At 33.6% G+C, this 16,591-nt stretch overlaps 1 protein-coding gene across 1 annotated transcript in view; it reads left to right on the top strand.

Moving 5' to 3' along the window:
- The first annotated feature begins 5,074 nt into the window (after positions 1–5,074).
- Positions 5,075–16,591, top strand: part of Tau (microtubule-associated protein tau) — an 87,412-nt gene continuing 75,895 nt past the window's right edge. Inside the window, exon 1 of the mRNA XM_076305732.1 lies at positions 5,075–5,547. Within this exon, the coding sequence (XP_076161847.1) occupies positions 5,524–5,547 (24 nt within the window). The 5' untranslated portion in view covers positions 5,075–5,523. The remainder of the gene's footprint in view (positions 5,548–16,591) is intronic.

The raw sequence follows: 16,591 nt of genomic DNA on the forward strand, positions 1-16,591 counted from the left end.
GATGTTGTAATGATTATGTATATAAAATCATGGAAAAATGTTTTTTTTTTCACAAACCTTGCCGAACGCTTGAAATATTATATTTTTGGACTCGATAAACGAACTGCATTCTGCCAAGGATGGGAGTTTGATATAACCATTCGTGACAGAATTTTTTATATTATGTTATTTTGTATTGTATACCCGACCGTATACGAATTACAGTTTTTTGAATTGTTTCCAAAGTGGATAATAAAATGCAATGTTTCAGGACTATTTAAAGAACGTATGAAGTAATACTCCGGTAGAGATGGACAAAATTTTACCCGAATAAAAACTACGTATAACGATTTATCCATGACTTTTATACGATTATACGATTAAATTTTTTATTTGTTTATTGTTATACAGTTCAATCTATAACTCAAACTCTGCTTTTTATTTTACGAGCAACCGAGAAAAAGATGTTTATTTTTAAATCGTTATTCGAAAATATCCGAATAAAAAATTTTGCCCAATTTTGCGCCCTTTAATGTACATTTTTGCCGATAGAACATGTTAAGAAAGCACTTCGTGCACTCGCCACCAGAGTGCTCTCCATTCTATCTTATCATCGTGCATTCTTCATCAATGCCAGATGAACTCATGAATGAGAGAATTCTTCCGACTCTAAATGGATTGCAAATGTATTACACAGGGAGAAAAGAAATATTAATCCCGGAGTAAGAATAATTCGGTATCATGAATAAGGGAAATGTAGACAGTATTGATTTATTGTTTTAGTCGTAGACCTTACAAAGACCGACTAAAATATCTGACCCAATACCACTCACAATATCTTCCATGAATAATATTTCTTTTTCCCTGCAATACATTCAGTGCATAAACTTCATTTTTTTAATTAATTGAAGTTAAGCAGATCCATGTATACATCTTTACGAAAAGAAAAATTGAAGAGTAGAAAACTTCATTGAATATGAAAATGCATACTCTGCAGATTTACCGATGAGACCAGAGCTGAACAAACTTTTATTTGAGAGAAAAATAAGTATACTTAATATCGTATACTATAAGTATACTAAAAATAAATATACATTTATTGAGAGAGAAATAACTATTTTAAATAATATTTCAATCTTTTATTTCCAGCAAATATTTCGAAATAAACGAAATATTGATTTATTCAAAATAACAGGTATTTTAACTAATGACATTTATTACGTTAATTTACCGTGCTTGAAATGTTGCTCGGTTTATAATACTTTGGTTAAAAAGAAACTGTGTTTTTAAAAATATATCTTATTTGATTCAACTAAATGATCTATTAATAACTTATCGATTAGTCTAAAGGTTAGATTTCAACGTATGATATATTTACAATAATATCATACATGCAACTGACTCGAAAATGATAAAACGCAAGCATATGGAATACATGAACTGATTGACCAAATTGTCCAAAGATGATCGTTTAAATCGAAAAAGTTCGTAAAAAGTTTATTCGCAATGTCAATGAATAAAAAGATACATTTACCTGCTTGCCAACAATTATTGTTGTTTGAATACTTTTGGTTTGGAAGGAGCAACTATCACTGAAGTTAATCGATTAAAGTTACTTTTCAAGCAAATCAGCAAATCGTTTTAGGTTGAATTATTTATATTACTGTTTATATTATTTTATCGAAAAAAGTAACTCTTCAATTACCGACTTTATACATACATTGTTGCGACCCGATGCAAGAAATATTAAAAAAATTGTAATTATAGTGGACCAGTACTTACTGCAAATATGGAAATCAGTTTTCATTCCTGGAGTAAAAATCAACCCTTTACGGTCCAACTACCTCTACTACTGACATACAGCCTAAGGGGTTCGATAGTGAGTACTGCCTGAAAGAATTCTTATCTTCTGAGTCACACTGGTCGAAATGATGAAATGTCAATAAATATTACCATTACTTTCATTAGTTTCAGACACTTTGTGTTCATTGAGTATTATTTTGACATGGGAACTAGAGCATTGATTTAGTTTTATTTGACAGTTTCAATTTATTCAAATTTCTCGAGACGTGGTCACGTTTGCTTATACATATTCTTATCGTTATTATCATCCTGTAGAGAGAAAGTTACGAAGAATAAAAATCTTTGAAGATGAAAAAAAAGAAATATTAAATGAAAACTAACAAAGTCCCCAATGGATCTGAATTACACGAAAAGTGTATGGCAGTGTAGACAGTTTTGTGTCACGATACAAACAATGTTAAAATGCAGGAAGAAATTACTGTTTGGAGGGTGCATAGTAGTCGATTCATACATTCTCTACCAGGTGGGTGAAGCTGAATGGTGCAGCCGAGAATAGCGTAGTTCCTAATGTAAAAATGAATTGAAAATGTAGTACATTTTCTTTTCACATAACCCTCCACTTTTGTTTCGAAAAATCATTCATTATTCATTATTTCTACTTATATCAGTGTTTCAAATATTGATAAGCGTTCGGTATGTTATTACTCTTTTTCTGTTAATTTTCCTATTTTCTAATAATTGGTTACAGCTGATTAACTCTACATAGCCTTTTGACATCAGAATTGATAGATTTTTTCATTCAGAGACAATATTTCCTATGGATATCGTTACTTTTTTTTAATTCTCAGTACTGTAATTTGCATTATTACCGAAATAGAAATAATAGCACATCATAGAAAATGGACAAAAATTATCCTTTTCATAGATTAAGAAGATGTAATTATTCATTAATGAACAGAAAACAGTGAAAGGTTAATTTGGTGGGATGCATTTTAAAACATTCACGCACTCCTTTCTTCTTTGCTTTCAAAAACTCTCTTTTATGTAGAGATGTGTTTCTACGTATAGGTAATTGCAATAATAATAGTAATAATAAAAAATTCTCGATATCGACAATTCAAGAGACTGTCAACAGAAACTCACTGTACCCTGTTCATTTGAAGACCGAAGACTGAACCAATGTGGATATCAGTGTAAATAATCTTCGAAATTATCATTGTTTGTATACAAATATGTATCTACATTCGATAGCGTGCAGTGTCTAAAGGATACAACTACTGTCATGAGATGGCATATGCATTGTTTAGGTCAACGACTAGAGCAAATAAACCACTAGTAAGAAGTGGTATGTACCGTTCTGTGTCCGTGACTTATGCGTAGTGAAAACAGTTTATACCATACTACCAATAATGTTTACAAACACCGACACAAATAGAAAGAACAAGTGATGGACGCTTCGCAAGGCGCGTTCTCCGTGTCGTACTCAAAAACTATTCAAAATCGATTTTTTTGAAAACTAAAGTTCATATGAAACAATTTTATAGCACATTTTCGATTCATTTTTATACCAAGATATAAGTCTTGGTTCGATAAATTTTAATATCATTTCGTAAAATTTCCTCAGCAAATTCTTCAGAATTTTTACTTCGCGACTATATAAGAAAGAAAAGAAATAATACCAGAGCACGATCAATGTTTACAAATACTAACACGAAGAGAAACAATGAATAACGAACAGACACTTTAGCCAAGGTATATCAAAATGCATTTTCTAAGCTGTATTCAATTATGCACGTACTCGTGGATTATTCGAAAATAATTGTCTGGAAAATGAAGCTTTGTAAAAGTAGAATTTTATACTACGTTTTCAATTTATTTTTGCACAAGAAATAATGCAATGTCTGTCCATCTATCGTTTGTCCTCAATCCTGTGGTATGTCGAGGATAAGAGTGTGGAAAAGTGAGAGAGAATTACTTACAATTAAGGTGCTCTCCGTATTTGAAAATAGTCAACAGATCGTTTCTTTGTTCTTTAAATTTTCTATTAGTATAAAATCTTCAGATTCGTCGTGTTAGAAACGAAAGATGAAAAAAGAAGTAGTATCGAAAGACAACGATTCGACACAATTTACACGTTTTTTTCAATTAATTATTCTTCATTTTAAGGCACCTTCATTGTAATATATAATGTATTCTTGATAACAATTTATTCACTTCACAATTGTCTTTCTCACGAGGTAACATATTTATAGCGTCTCCTCGAAAAGAATGACACGATTAGAAAATGCTCAATCATCGAATTGAATAATAACTGTACAGCGATAATGTTAAAATATCAACTAAAAAATGTTACAAATAGAAGACGACCGGAAAAAAAAATAGAAGACGATCAAAATTAAAAAGATCACGTATTAAAGAACCTTGATCACATTTTGACATTTTTAATTTTCCATATTGTATATTTTTGTAATATTAAAAAAATATTATTCTTTTTTTTACTGTTTGTATATACCTACGTATGTACTTCCACATATATGTGTGTATGTTTAAACGGTTGAATAAATTTCGAGGAAACTATATATTCAACTTCATATTTTTAATAATTGCTAATAGAAATTTGACGATGATTCCAAAGTGGAAAATCGAAACGTAATTTAAAATATACGCTACAGTCTCGTTTATTCGTGAATTTTCATATCGGTACTTTTGTCAATTTATTTACACGTAAGTTTCATATTTTCATTTCAAGATCCGATTAAATTATAAACGAGCATTACTCCTTATACTTCCTTGATTTTTGCGATATTTATTGTGGCGAGCAAATCAAATGAAATTTCACGTAAAAACGTTCGATAAATTCAATCTTCTTCGAGAAAAAATTAAACATATAATTTATAATATCAACCTTAATTCTCCATATTGTTTTTATTCGGTCTCTTTTCGTTTTTAAAACTGTGCGAACCACGAACGTATCGGTCGTACTCCGTTAATTCTAATCGGTTCCCCTGTTCGTCGCATTATATACAGGGGTCAACGCTTTACGAGTGGTTCCAGTAAGCCGCGGGGTATACAACTTTCCAACAACACGGAATACGAATAGAAAATCGCGAGAATCTGACGAACACGCTGTACGGAACGTTACGCAAGAGTCTCGAGAGTCGACAAACCAATAGGCGCGAAAAACGCTCGGAGCACGTAGGGGTTAATCATAGTTGGGGTAGGAGCAGCGTCCCGTCTGAAGAAAGGGTGAACGCGCGATGCGCAGATCGTAATCGGCCTGTCTGCGATGCGGCTACGAGTCTCCCGTGGTGTTTACCTGGGAAACGCACGAATAGCAAGAGGTTCGTAAACGCTCGGTGATTTCCGATGGCGAGGCGTGGGGCCTTCGGGTGATCCCGGAAAGCCGGCGGTCGAGTCAGTCAGTTCAAACGCGTCGCAAGTGTCGCGCGTTTCGTCTTTCGGTTCGATTGCACCGTCCTCCGCTCGCGAATAATCTTTCACCGTCTCGACGTCGATCGTTTCGCTCGGTACGTGACGTTCGATCGCTACGTACGTGTAATAAGCGTGACGCGGGACGTATCCACCGTGAAAACCGAGAACAACGTTCGCTACGTGAAAGAACCGAGGTAGATCCTCGACGTGACGAGAACGACGCGCAGAGTCGTCGACCGAGGCCGAAAATGACGGATGTGCAGATGAATCTGAGCAAGGACATCGTCGGCGGTAGATTGCAGCAACACGATGACGACGTCGAGCCGCGAACAGGTTGGTGTTTTATTACGCGCGCGACGTCCCGACCGTAGACTATTTTCGCAAGCTCAAACGGAAGCACGGCACAGCTCATTGGTCGGTACACGCGTCTCGCCATCTTGGCAGTACACGCTCTCGGAAATTCGCGTCATTTACGACGGTCATCGAAACTCGTCGTTTCCACGCTCGATATCGAACCATTACGTCAAATCGATGAGAATCGTTCCAGCGGCGAAGTCACCGATTCGCTGCACTTCGCGTAAGATGTTTACTTCCGACTGTAGACTGGTGCGCGACCAGGGGTGTGCTTTTATGGATTGTTTGCTGACATTTCAAAGACAGTTTATCTGATTTTTATTCACGAATCGCTTGCATTCGTTTATTTCTCGCCTTCTGTTTCTCAGCCTCGAGTTTCTTTTCAATTCAGACGATTTTCGTAACGGAATTGATCATTATTCCTCGCGATTGAGGATAGATGAATCGAAACGGGAACCTCGATGTTCGTACAGTATTTTTGAAAATAAATCGATGTAACGTAATTTGGAAATTAGGAAGAGGATTTAGTATAATTTTACATTCCTCGAAGTAAACCAAATAAATAAAATTATTCAACGTGGCATTGACTTTCTATCGGTTAAAGTACACGCTGAAATTTGATTTATCAATATCGCGAATCGGTTGACAGTCTTTCGCTCTTGGAAAATTACATGCGAATATTGTTGATATAATTTATGGAATCTGTAGCGTACGTGTCTGGGAAGATTCTCTTGTTAATTATTTTATTATTACCCAGAGTTCCTTCAATAGAGATTCTGATGAATCTAAGAGAAATGTACAATAAATAACCTTCAAGTGTTAGCTGATACACACACACACATAGTACGATTCAAGAGATAAACAGTTACGTTTGTCGTGTTGATAAAGTTTACAATGCAAAATAAAATGTTAAAGGTACACTCTGTTGCGAGTGTGTCTTGTAATAACAGGATTGAACGTACACGATGCTACGAACGATAGCAGTATCCTTTTTCACGAAACAATTTCACGGAGCTCATGGTGGAAAGAAACCAATTTATCTCGTTATTAAATATATCTGCAATAAAAATCGAGCAATTAAAAGTTGTTCGAACACACGCACGCATATGTTTACCTCGGAGAGTGTACAATAGCCTCGGTGTCCGGGGGTATTAGACTCAAAGCGATGAGAAAACCCACCGTACAATATTGAATCGTAAGACTGGGAAGTCTTTTAGATTCTGATTAACTTAATGCAGCGTACCGTTGGATGCTCATGCATAATTAATTTTACATCTCACCTGAGTCTCGATTTTCTTCAATTCAGGTGACTATAATTTACCGTTGTAAATGAAATGCATCTAATAGCTCGTGTACCTGGTACGAATTGTTAAGTATTTAAAGTTCACCTACTAAAACTTTGAGTAGAAGATTCGCTGAAGGTTACATTCACCGTACTATATTTACAAAATACATTTGTACGTGTTTCATACTTTGTCAAATACAAATACAAAGTACGATTACATAAGTTATTTTAAATGGAAAATTAATTTACGAATATCCTTCAATAAAATCAGCTCTTAAGTATGTAAAAGTTGATAACAGTTTCTTTCAAAATGCTTTAAATTCGTCATTTTCCAACGAAACTGATATGTAACTGAAATTATAACGAAAGTTGATAGTTTGTTAAGCAAATAAAATTGTAACAATATGTATCGCAACGAACGATGTATTTAATACTTTCGACTATCTTCTTGTGGTAATCCTTGGAATAGTCATCATCTTCTTGTGGTCATCCTTGAAATAGTCATCATCTTCTTGTGGTTATCTTCGGAATAGTCATCATCTTCTTGCGGTCATCTTCGGAGTAGCATAGTTTAATCCAGGATAAAGATTGTATCAACAGTAAGAAAACGTTTGTAACTTACACATTGTTGATATAAAGTTTATCCGAGAATAAACTATACTCTTCTAAACATAAATAAAAAAAAGATGATCGAAATACGTACTGCCATTATTTAACTTACATTGTCATCTACCTGCGTAAAAGTAACGATCGAAGAGTTATGATCATTTTCAAGGTCATTTAACAAGCTGTAAAATATATTTACCTCGCGCGAATGTATTCGTAACAATTCGTTAACTAGTTCTCGAACATAAATTTGTGACACTATCGTAACTTTTAGCGACACGAATCACCGCAAATTCCTTTGTCAGCTGTACAAGGTGGAAAAATCATCGGAAACATCGACCATATCGCATACCAGTTAGGAAATTGATGAGCGTCAAGGAGTTAACGATGTTTTGTGGGTGTGTAATTGCAAAATTGGCCGAGCTCACCTTCGATGATGTGCTCAAGACCTTAATCGGATGACCCACTCCCTGGTCCTGAAATGCTACATGTATACAACACATTGGGCGAACTGGTATCCGCAATTTGTTCGTCACTTCCGGAAAACTTCAGATCCGAAGGGTCCTAAATTCATGGCAATTATTACCACACATGCAACCACGCATCGAAGTAATATTTCAAGGTTAAGCTCCGGATGTCTAGAGAATTCGAGATGTTAAACAATTTTATTACAAATAATTCTTTTCTGTCGATTAGTGGGACAGTGAAATTCGACAAATTTTCAGGTCACGAACACACATTCGCAACATTTACAATTTTAATCTATTTTTGAAAATTATTTCTATCACAAGGATCAAAACCTGGAAGAAATTATTTTAAACGTTGGAAACATGTACACGCTTTTAGAATCTTATACAAGTGTTTCGAAGGTCATTGTTTTCATCATTTTCTATTTATTGAGGAACAATAATGGTTCGAAGTGGTACATTATTCAATATTGAATAATGAATATGACCTATATTCTTTGAAAACCTGTAAGACAGGTTGCGTATGAAACATTGCAAAGAAAAGCTACTTGCATATTATAAAAAAAAGAACGAATAATTTAAAGACTTAATCGAGCTCGAATGTAAAAATTCAAATATCACTATGCCCAACATAAATTGCCGGCAAACGATCGTGTGTGACCGTTTAATTGTTAATTTTATTCTAGATTTAAAATTCGCTGTCAAAAATGTGACTCACAATCGTCTTCTAATGGCTTTTAAGTTTACTCGATATTGAATAAATAAATGAAAATAAAAATATTTAGATGCTCCATTGTGCCGATTATTTGAGTACTCATACGCACGGTACGGTTACTGACGTTTTCTTTGAATGAATCTTTGCAAGCAACCTCGCTTAAATGAACGGTTTGTTAAAGTTAATGTCACTACTAATACATGAGTACCTATCGTTACGTGAGTGCTTATCGTTACACGAGTAAGGGGCCAAGGTCCTTCTCGTTACCTACGTTCCGCTTTAAGCCCTGTCGTACTTCGTGATTATTAGAACGATTTGCATCACGCTCTCATACTCGTCGACTGTTTATGCAACTAAACTGGGCTCATCAGAGGCACTTAACTTCACTTCAAACAATGTATACCGAAAAATTCTATTCTTTACTTACACTGCTATCTATAACGTACCGAAAAATTATTTGTTCAGTTTGGAAAATGCAAGAAATGGTATTTTCTAAAGCAATTTTATTACTCTTTTTGTTGCATTTATTGTACGTTACTATTTTACTAAAAGAACTTGCAGTGTATGTACAATATATGACATAAAGAAGATCGATGTATCTTTTTATTCCATCTATTTAATATTTGTTTACCAATCTGTTACACGAGCATTTCAGTGCATTTTATAATCTACGAATTGTACTGTTACAGTTCTTTTCGTATTTTTTACTTAATATGAATTACTTAAGATACTTTTCGTTGAAGCGAATCACGTAATCTTATGGCTGAAACTTCGAAATTTTTTAATGAAATGTGAAACAGTTAAGTTAAGTGTATAGTGTTTGCTCGATAGATACAGAAAAGTAACTTTAATTTTGTCCACCATGTCTCGTATACTTACAAGAACAACAGAAGAAAACTGAGTTATTCTAATTTTACAAAATATGAATATAAAATATATATATATACATTTCAGTCTAATTAAATATCTAAATAAATATACAACAGGTTTATGCGTAAGTGAACTTCCAAGATAAACGTGTCTAAAATCGAAGAAGAACTTGTAGAAAATATATGCAAGAAGGTTGGAATAAAACTGGTCCAGAAATACTACAAAAATTAATCGACAGATTACCACAAGTAGATCGATCGATCATTCCTAAGCAAGGCAGAAACATCGATGAAAAGAAAATTTAAAATTGTTCATTAACTTTTCCGTAAAATCCTTAACGTTCAATATGACGTACATTTCCTGCATAATGTACAGAATTAATAAGTGTAAGTTTCATGTTACGATTAACATAAATTCTTAATGTCAAATCGTTCTTATTCTACATTTATCAAGTGCTCGTTGATCGAGGGATGAGAGTATACATGTACGAATTGTGTGTGAAGATATTTTATAATAAAAAATCTAAAAAATGTCACAGTTAAATGTGATTGTGTAAAAACAGTTAGGTTAATTGCTGAATTTTTAATAATGCAAGAGACGATGTCTCTGGCAACTTGTTAGATTTATTTATTAATCAGTACGTATTTGTACCGATACAAAGTTTATCATTCAAATACAGATCACAGACTCAGTAAAAGTCATCTAAGAAAGAGTCCATCTCGTTTCAACAACTATGACACCATACTTACTAATCAAAGCAGAATCAAGATTCAGTACTTCAATATTAGCCTTATATTTTTAAAACCAATTTAAATTCGAACATAATAGCACCTAACTAGATATCCAATATAGAATATTGGATTATTCGCGTATATTATTCAAACTTATTCCTGGAAATGTTCAATAACAAATTCATTCTATTTTATCTTACTAACGAAGCAAAGAAGGAAAATAATCAGTACTAATCTATTAATATAATGTTATCTTTGAGAATCATATTATTAACTTTTGGATGAGAATAACAGAAATGTTTGTCATATTAATGAATTTTAGTTGAACGTATGTATTACAAACAACAAACGATTGCAAAAAATGTAAAGTGCACATTCCTTTGTGCTAATACAGATGACGGTCTTTGAATGAATCTTTTTCGTAAGCAATTGTTAGGAAGTACAAAATAGACAAACGAAACAACTGTTTTCTGCATACGTATTGGATTACTCAAAAAGTTTGTGTAGCTGTATTACCGCCACTAGTTCCGCTTCACTCGTAGCAGGATATGTATCCGACACCGTTTATTAATATGCAGTCGTCTGACAACATGTATTTTTTCCAATATACAACTTTTAGCGAGGTAACTGTGTGGGCAAACAAACGAGTTCACACTTTATTAATCCCGACTAACAGGTTGTTAAATAACATTGAAACATCATATGCGGTGAGAAGTTTCGATTTCATACGCAAAGTATACTGTCAAGTTTGTAATAACGAGTAAAAAAATGAAATAGACGTCTTTAAGGTAACGTATCATTTTAACGCGAAGGTCTACACATTCATTTTTCCCCGCGTCAAATACTTGTTATTCATCCATAATAATTTTACGTATAATCAAGTAACAAGGTCCTTCGATAACAATCGTTCTCAATATTACTATACTTCTACTGCTTCCTGTTTAATAAAAAATTCTCGAAAAATTATCGGTAAGTCATTTACAATGTATCTAGAAAATATATTTACGCAGAACAAAATACTAATATTACTATACCAATGTACAAAATATATTCTATTATTTTGCATGTATTTTTAACATTAGCATATACAATAAATGCATAAAATTCATAGTCTGATTATTATCGAAGCGATTAAAACTTATCATTCGAGATAAAAATGTAATCTCGGAATGCCAATTCGAATTTCGTAATCAACATTCTGCTCTCGAATGAGTTCACCGTGTAATTAATAGAATTGAACGATGTTTCGCAGAACACAAAGTATGCTTTACTGTCTTTACGAACGGTAGTCAAGTGTTCGATCGTGCATAACACATGAGTTTGTTCTATAAAATTAAAAGCAAGCTTCCACATCACTATTGTTAACCGGTAACTGGTACACCTGACTCCTGGGAACCCAGAAGAAACTACTTTTCTCTACTGTAGAGAAGTGGGTTATAGTACCGAGTTGGCCTGTTCGGTATTCTCCTAACTCTTAATTGGCTTCGAGCCTGTGATGTTATTGTTTCCATGGCTCACTTAGTTTTCATGTGATAAGAGTATTCCGCTACCGTGGACGGAGGTGTACCATTGCTATAACTGTTTTCAAAACCGTAACTTTTAAATTTTGTATTACTCTTAGCTGTTTTTATTCTTCTTTTGATAACTGCAGCACTGCTGCTAGATCCTTGCAGTTTATTTTTGGAGCTACTTTACTTTGACTACGTACTTCAACTTTCACTACTTCAAACTTTCTTACCCCTTCACGGATATGTATCTATTCTTTTTCCAGTTTGTTTCCTAAGGTCTCTCTAGGGCTTTGTTATATTCGAGATCAAAGTAAGAATGTGGTCGTTAGATGTAAATATTATTTAACTTTGTGCAAGTACAACCAATTTAGAAAGCTAGTTTATATTTTCAGATGTTATCGTACTAAGAAAATAATTGAAAGCGAAGTTATTCTTCTTTGGAACTACATTTGGAGAATTGTAACAGTTTTTTAAATTTTACCTTCTGACTTGTATAAAAGAAAAGGAGCGTAATCGAAACAAATTTTGAAAACAATTTTTGACCGAAAAGTACGTTTTACGACTTTACGTTTTTACTGTTAAAGAAAATATTTTCTTTGTACGTACCGTATGTATATTATTTATATGTATACGGTTACGTGTGTAGATGTAATACGGTTACATTTACACGGCTAAATGAATTTCAATTAAATTTATATTTAAGTGTTGTATTCCCTTTCCAAGATTAATTATATTTCGAGAAAAATTGACGCATGGATAATGAAGATGGTAAATGGTGGTAAACAGTTTTAAATGTTTTAAATACATCTTAAAGAAAACAAAATTTTCCATAAAAAGTTAAATTAACTTTTTCTTTACGATCTTGTCTTTGCTTATTTATTCTAAAGTATTTACCAAATATGCTTTCGTACTTCCAATGAGTTGATGCTTATTCGGTTTTTATTAGATGATTTATTTAAAACAAAAAATTACAAAACTTTTACATTTTTATTTTAGATACAATAAACTGCAGTTTTTATTATAACATTATTAGTTTTCCTTTGAACATCCTGTGACAAAAACAGATCAATATTGTAATAAAATTCAATCAGCTCTGATATACCTTTAACGTAAATGTTTTAGGTGTACCAGTTATAAGCCAAGTAAAATTTATTTTTATATAAATTATGATGATAATCATTCTACACAAAATCTCATAAAATCTAAAATTCATAAGGCTTGTTAAGGACAGCATTATACCAATTTTTCTGCAGATCTTCCTTCTGAAGGAAATGTGCTACAGTTACATATACTAATGATACCAAAGAATTAAATAACATCAGATAAAAGGTTGCTAGAAGCATGAAAACTCTGGCAGAAATATTTGAGTAAAACAACCCTATGGAATCAAAAATAGAAAATCAAAATTAACGCATCAGATGTTGTCTTCTTTATAAAACACATCGTATGCCTTGAAATAAAAATGAATTATCTAGATCAGTGTTTCGTAGATTATTTTTCAAGGTTTCTAGATCAGTCCAACATTGGAAATATCTTACAACTCACAAGGAGTGATAAAAAGAAAACACAACTCTACACAGGTCAATTACAATTTCAAATACGTCAAATTAAAAAAAAGACCATGTATTTTTAACCCCAGGAGTCTCATTTTGTAAAGATTACGTCCTTTCGAAAAATTTGATTTCTCACAGATTGATCGATCGAGCATAAGAAGGAAGAGTATTCTGAAACACGATTAAGGATAAGCTTCAAACTCGTCGCTTGTTCTCCAATTTTCCACGCGATTGAAACACCGAGAGGTCAGAAGTTACTCGTAGAAATTCCGATGAAAATATTGGACTAACTGATATATTGTGCTCGGCATGGAATATTGACCAAACTCTCGGTAAAACGTGGTAACCGCTTGGAACTTCGTGAAATTCCCTGCGCGTGATTAATCGCTTGTAGTTCATTAGCCGGGTGAATTTCGTTATGGTCTACCTTTTAAATTTATTGAAAGTCGATAGATGATTCAGGGGAGCGGAGTTCACCGACCGATGAGTTCTTTGAATCTACCGGCGGCGAATACGCGGAAAAATGGAAGAAACACTCGACCCCATCTCGTTCAAGACGCACCTACACAGCATCCACGATTATCTGCCCACTTCCAAAGCTTTGGAGGGGCTTCCTTCCTCTGAAGGGTCGTATAGGTTAAAGGCAGACCGAAGACGGACTGTAACGAGGCACACTCTAATGATTCGAGTGCATATTAAATTTGTGGGCTCCTTTGTTGCGATTTTCTTAGATCTCGGCAAGTGTTAAGGTAGACCGCAAGTGATATTGTATTCATTGGAGCGTGTATACCGAGTAAACAGAGCGTTCGAGGAATTATTTTTAAAGACAACGTTACCACGTTTTTCTAAACTATGCAAAGTGAAATTTCGAAAGAAGTAACGGGAATTAAAAGTTTTCTGTTTTCTGTTTTTTTTTTTTTTTTTTTTTTTCGTATTCGAACACGCTGAGTAAACGAGAGTAAGGTTACTCGAGGTATTGTTGAGATTATTATTCGTTTAGAAATTATTTTGTAATGATGATATCTGAAAGGAGGACAACGATAACAAGCTTGATCAACTTTCTATATTTTACGTTCCGTGATTGTATCACTGAGGTTACTATTAGTTTAAAAATTATTTTCAGTGATGTTATTTGAAAGGAAGACAATGATAGCACAACTTAATCAACATTTTGTATTTTACGTCTCGATCTACAAATTTGGATAGAAGTGTAGAATAGAGAAATGAAGACTAGAGAAATAAAGTATGTAAATAAGTATATCGTAATAAATGACATAAATCTGAGAAATTATTCGAATATAATTTTAAAACAGGAATCGAAGCACAAGATTTGAATTTCAAGACAAAAAGGCAATGATTTCATTAATAACAAAAGGAGGGAATATTTTCAAAAAGCTACCGAAATTATCAGTAAGTCATACGAATCGTAAAATTTAAAGTACGAGTATAATAATTTTCTATAGAATTGTAGGAAAAGAAAATTTATAAATGGTATACAAGGAAAAATATATGTAATTGAAACTATCGATGCTAAGTTACCATTAAATTATTTCTTTTTTCGCTGTATTATAATTATTTCAAAAGTGAGAGTAAAATACAATAAATAGCATTTTAGTGCCTCTTTATAATTTTGGCAAGTTCTATCCATTTGAATTCATCCAATGGTGCACGACTTTCCAATGCCAAAAACTTTCCCACCCTTGACTGAGACTATAATATTACAATAATAAAGGAAAATAGAATATCAAAATGTTTCATATCTCCTCGAATTGACAAGAAATTGTCTATGTCCTTGTTATTTGATATTTGTATTATTCTACATTTGTTGCTATCTATTTTTAGTTCATTTAGTGATACAAGAAAACGAATAACTGTATCTTATTCGTGTGAAAATTGAATGCACCAAAGAAATAATTTCTGTACGTGTTTCGTCGCGTTAATTAACGCAGAGATTTCCATTTCTGACGAAAGGGAAAAAATCTATGATCTTATCTATGAAATTCCAGTACAACTTTAGAATCATACTTATTCTTAGGACGGTCCCGACAATTCACGATTACGTAATAATTTGCATCAGTATGCAGCGTGATGAATGAAAATGTTACGAGTCCAGGGAGTACAAGCATACATATGTAGTACTCATCGAACCAAGTACAAAATGTTCAGTCCACATACGCGGATCGAATAATTAACCGTGTCACGGTTATAAACGATTTTCATTTTTAATAACGTCAGCGACTGTTTGCTTCTTCGTCAATAGGGATGAATAGCATTATAATATTTGATTGAATAGTTGATTAAATTTTTACGAGTCATCGAAACAATGAAATTAACCTACAACTTTCCAAACATTGAAACATTTAAACAGTTGAAAACGATACGCATGCTTAATATTATTCAAACTATGAATCTAAGAATACGAGAAACTTTCAAATCTTATATTCTATTTAAAACTCAATCACGATGTTGGTAAATTGTCAAGATTGTCCGAAATAATAATTCGTAAAATTTTCAAAATTTAAAAAGACTATACCTCGAAGAAAAGTAAACAATTTCTACGCTCGAGATAAACGACAGGTTGAAAACGACGCAAGAGGAATACAATAATACAAGAATACATAAACGAGTTAACGGGAAGAGTAGTTTCGATAATCTACATTTTTCTACGTTCGAAATTTTTTTCGCGCCTCCCATTTGATAGACAGAACTCCATTTTGGTAAACACCGTTCGAAGGATCGTAATTTTTGCTACGTTGTATACTTTCTATCTGCGATATCGTACACTTCCGTCGACATCTAGCAAGCGAAAGAGCATTATGTAACGCGTGCCAAATAAACATTCATTGGTAAACGTATCGTGCCAATTAACATCTTTAGAAGGCAATGCGGCGAAGGAAAAGCATTGCATTCCAGTTGGACATGTTTCCCTGCCGCGCACAGCATCTCACGTACGTTTGTATTGTGAATGAATTGAACGTATCGCGGTGCCGTGAGTTTAGTCACTACCTGTTACTTTCGACGAAATATCTCGTAACGCTTGTTTCCAAATCGGGCGCGAAACACGCGCCAAATTCAACTCGTATGTCATGCAACACGCTCAATCTGCATAATTCATAGATGCAAAAGGGGCAGGGTTCTCCTTATAGGAAACACCGAGGGCGTCTTTGGTATCAATTTGTCGTGTTCAAGCCCGATTTGCGCAAACGACCCTTCGCCGATTGGTTCCGGTTTCCATTACCGGTTGAGTTACAGAGCCGTAAACGCGTCTCCGGACAGATTCAATCCGTA

This window comes from Ptiloglossa arizonensis, chromosome 2 (assembly GCF_051014685.1).
Source record: "Ptiloglossa arizonensis isolate GNS036 chromosome 2, iyPtiAriz1_principal, whole genome shotgun sequence".
Taxonomy (NCBI): Eukaryota; Metazoa; Arthropoda; class Insecta; order Hymenoptera; family Colletidae; genus Ptiloglossa; species Ptiloglossa arizonensis.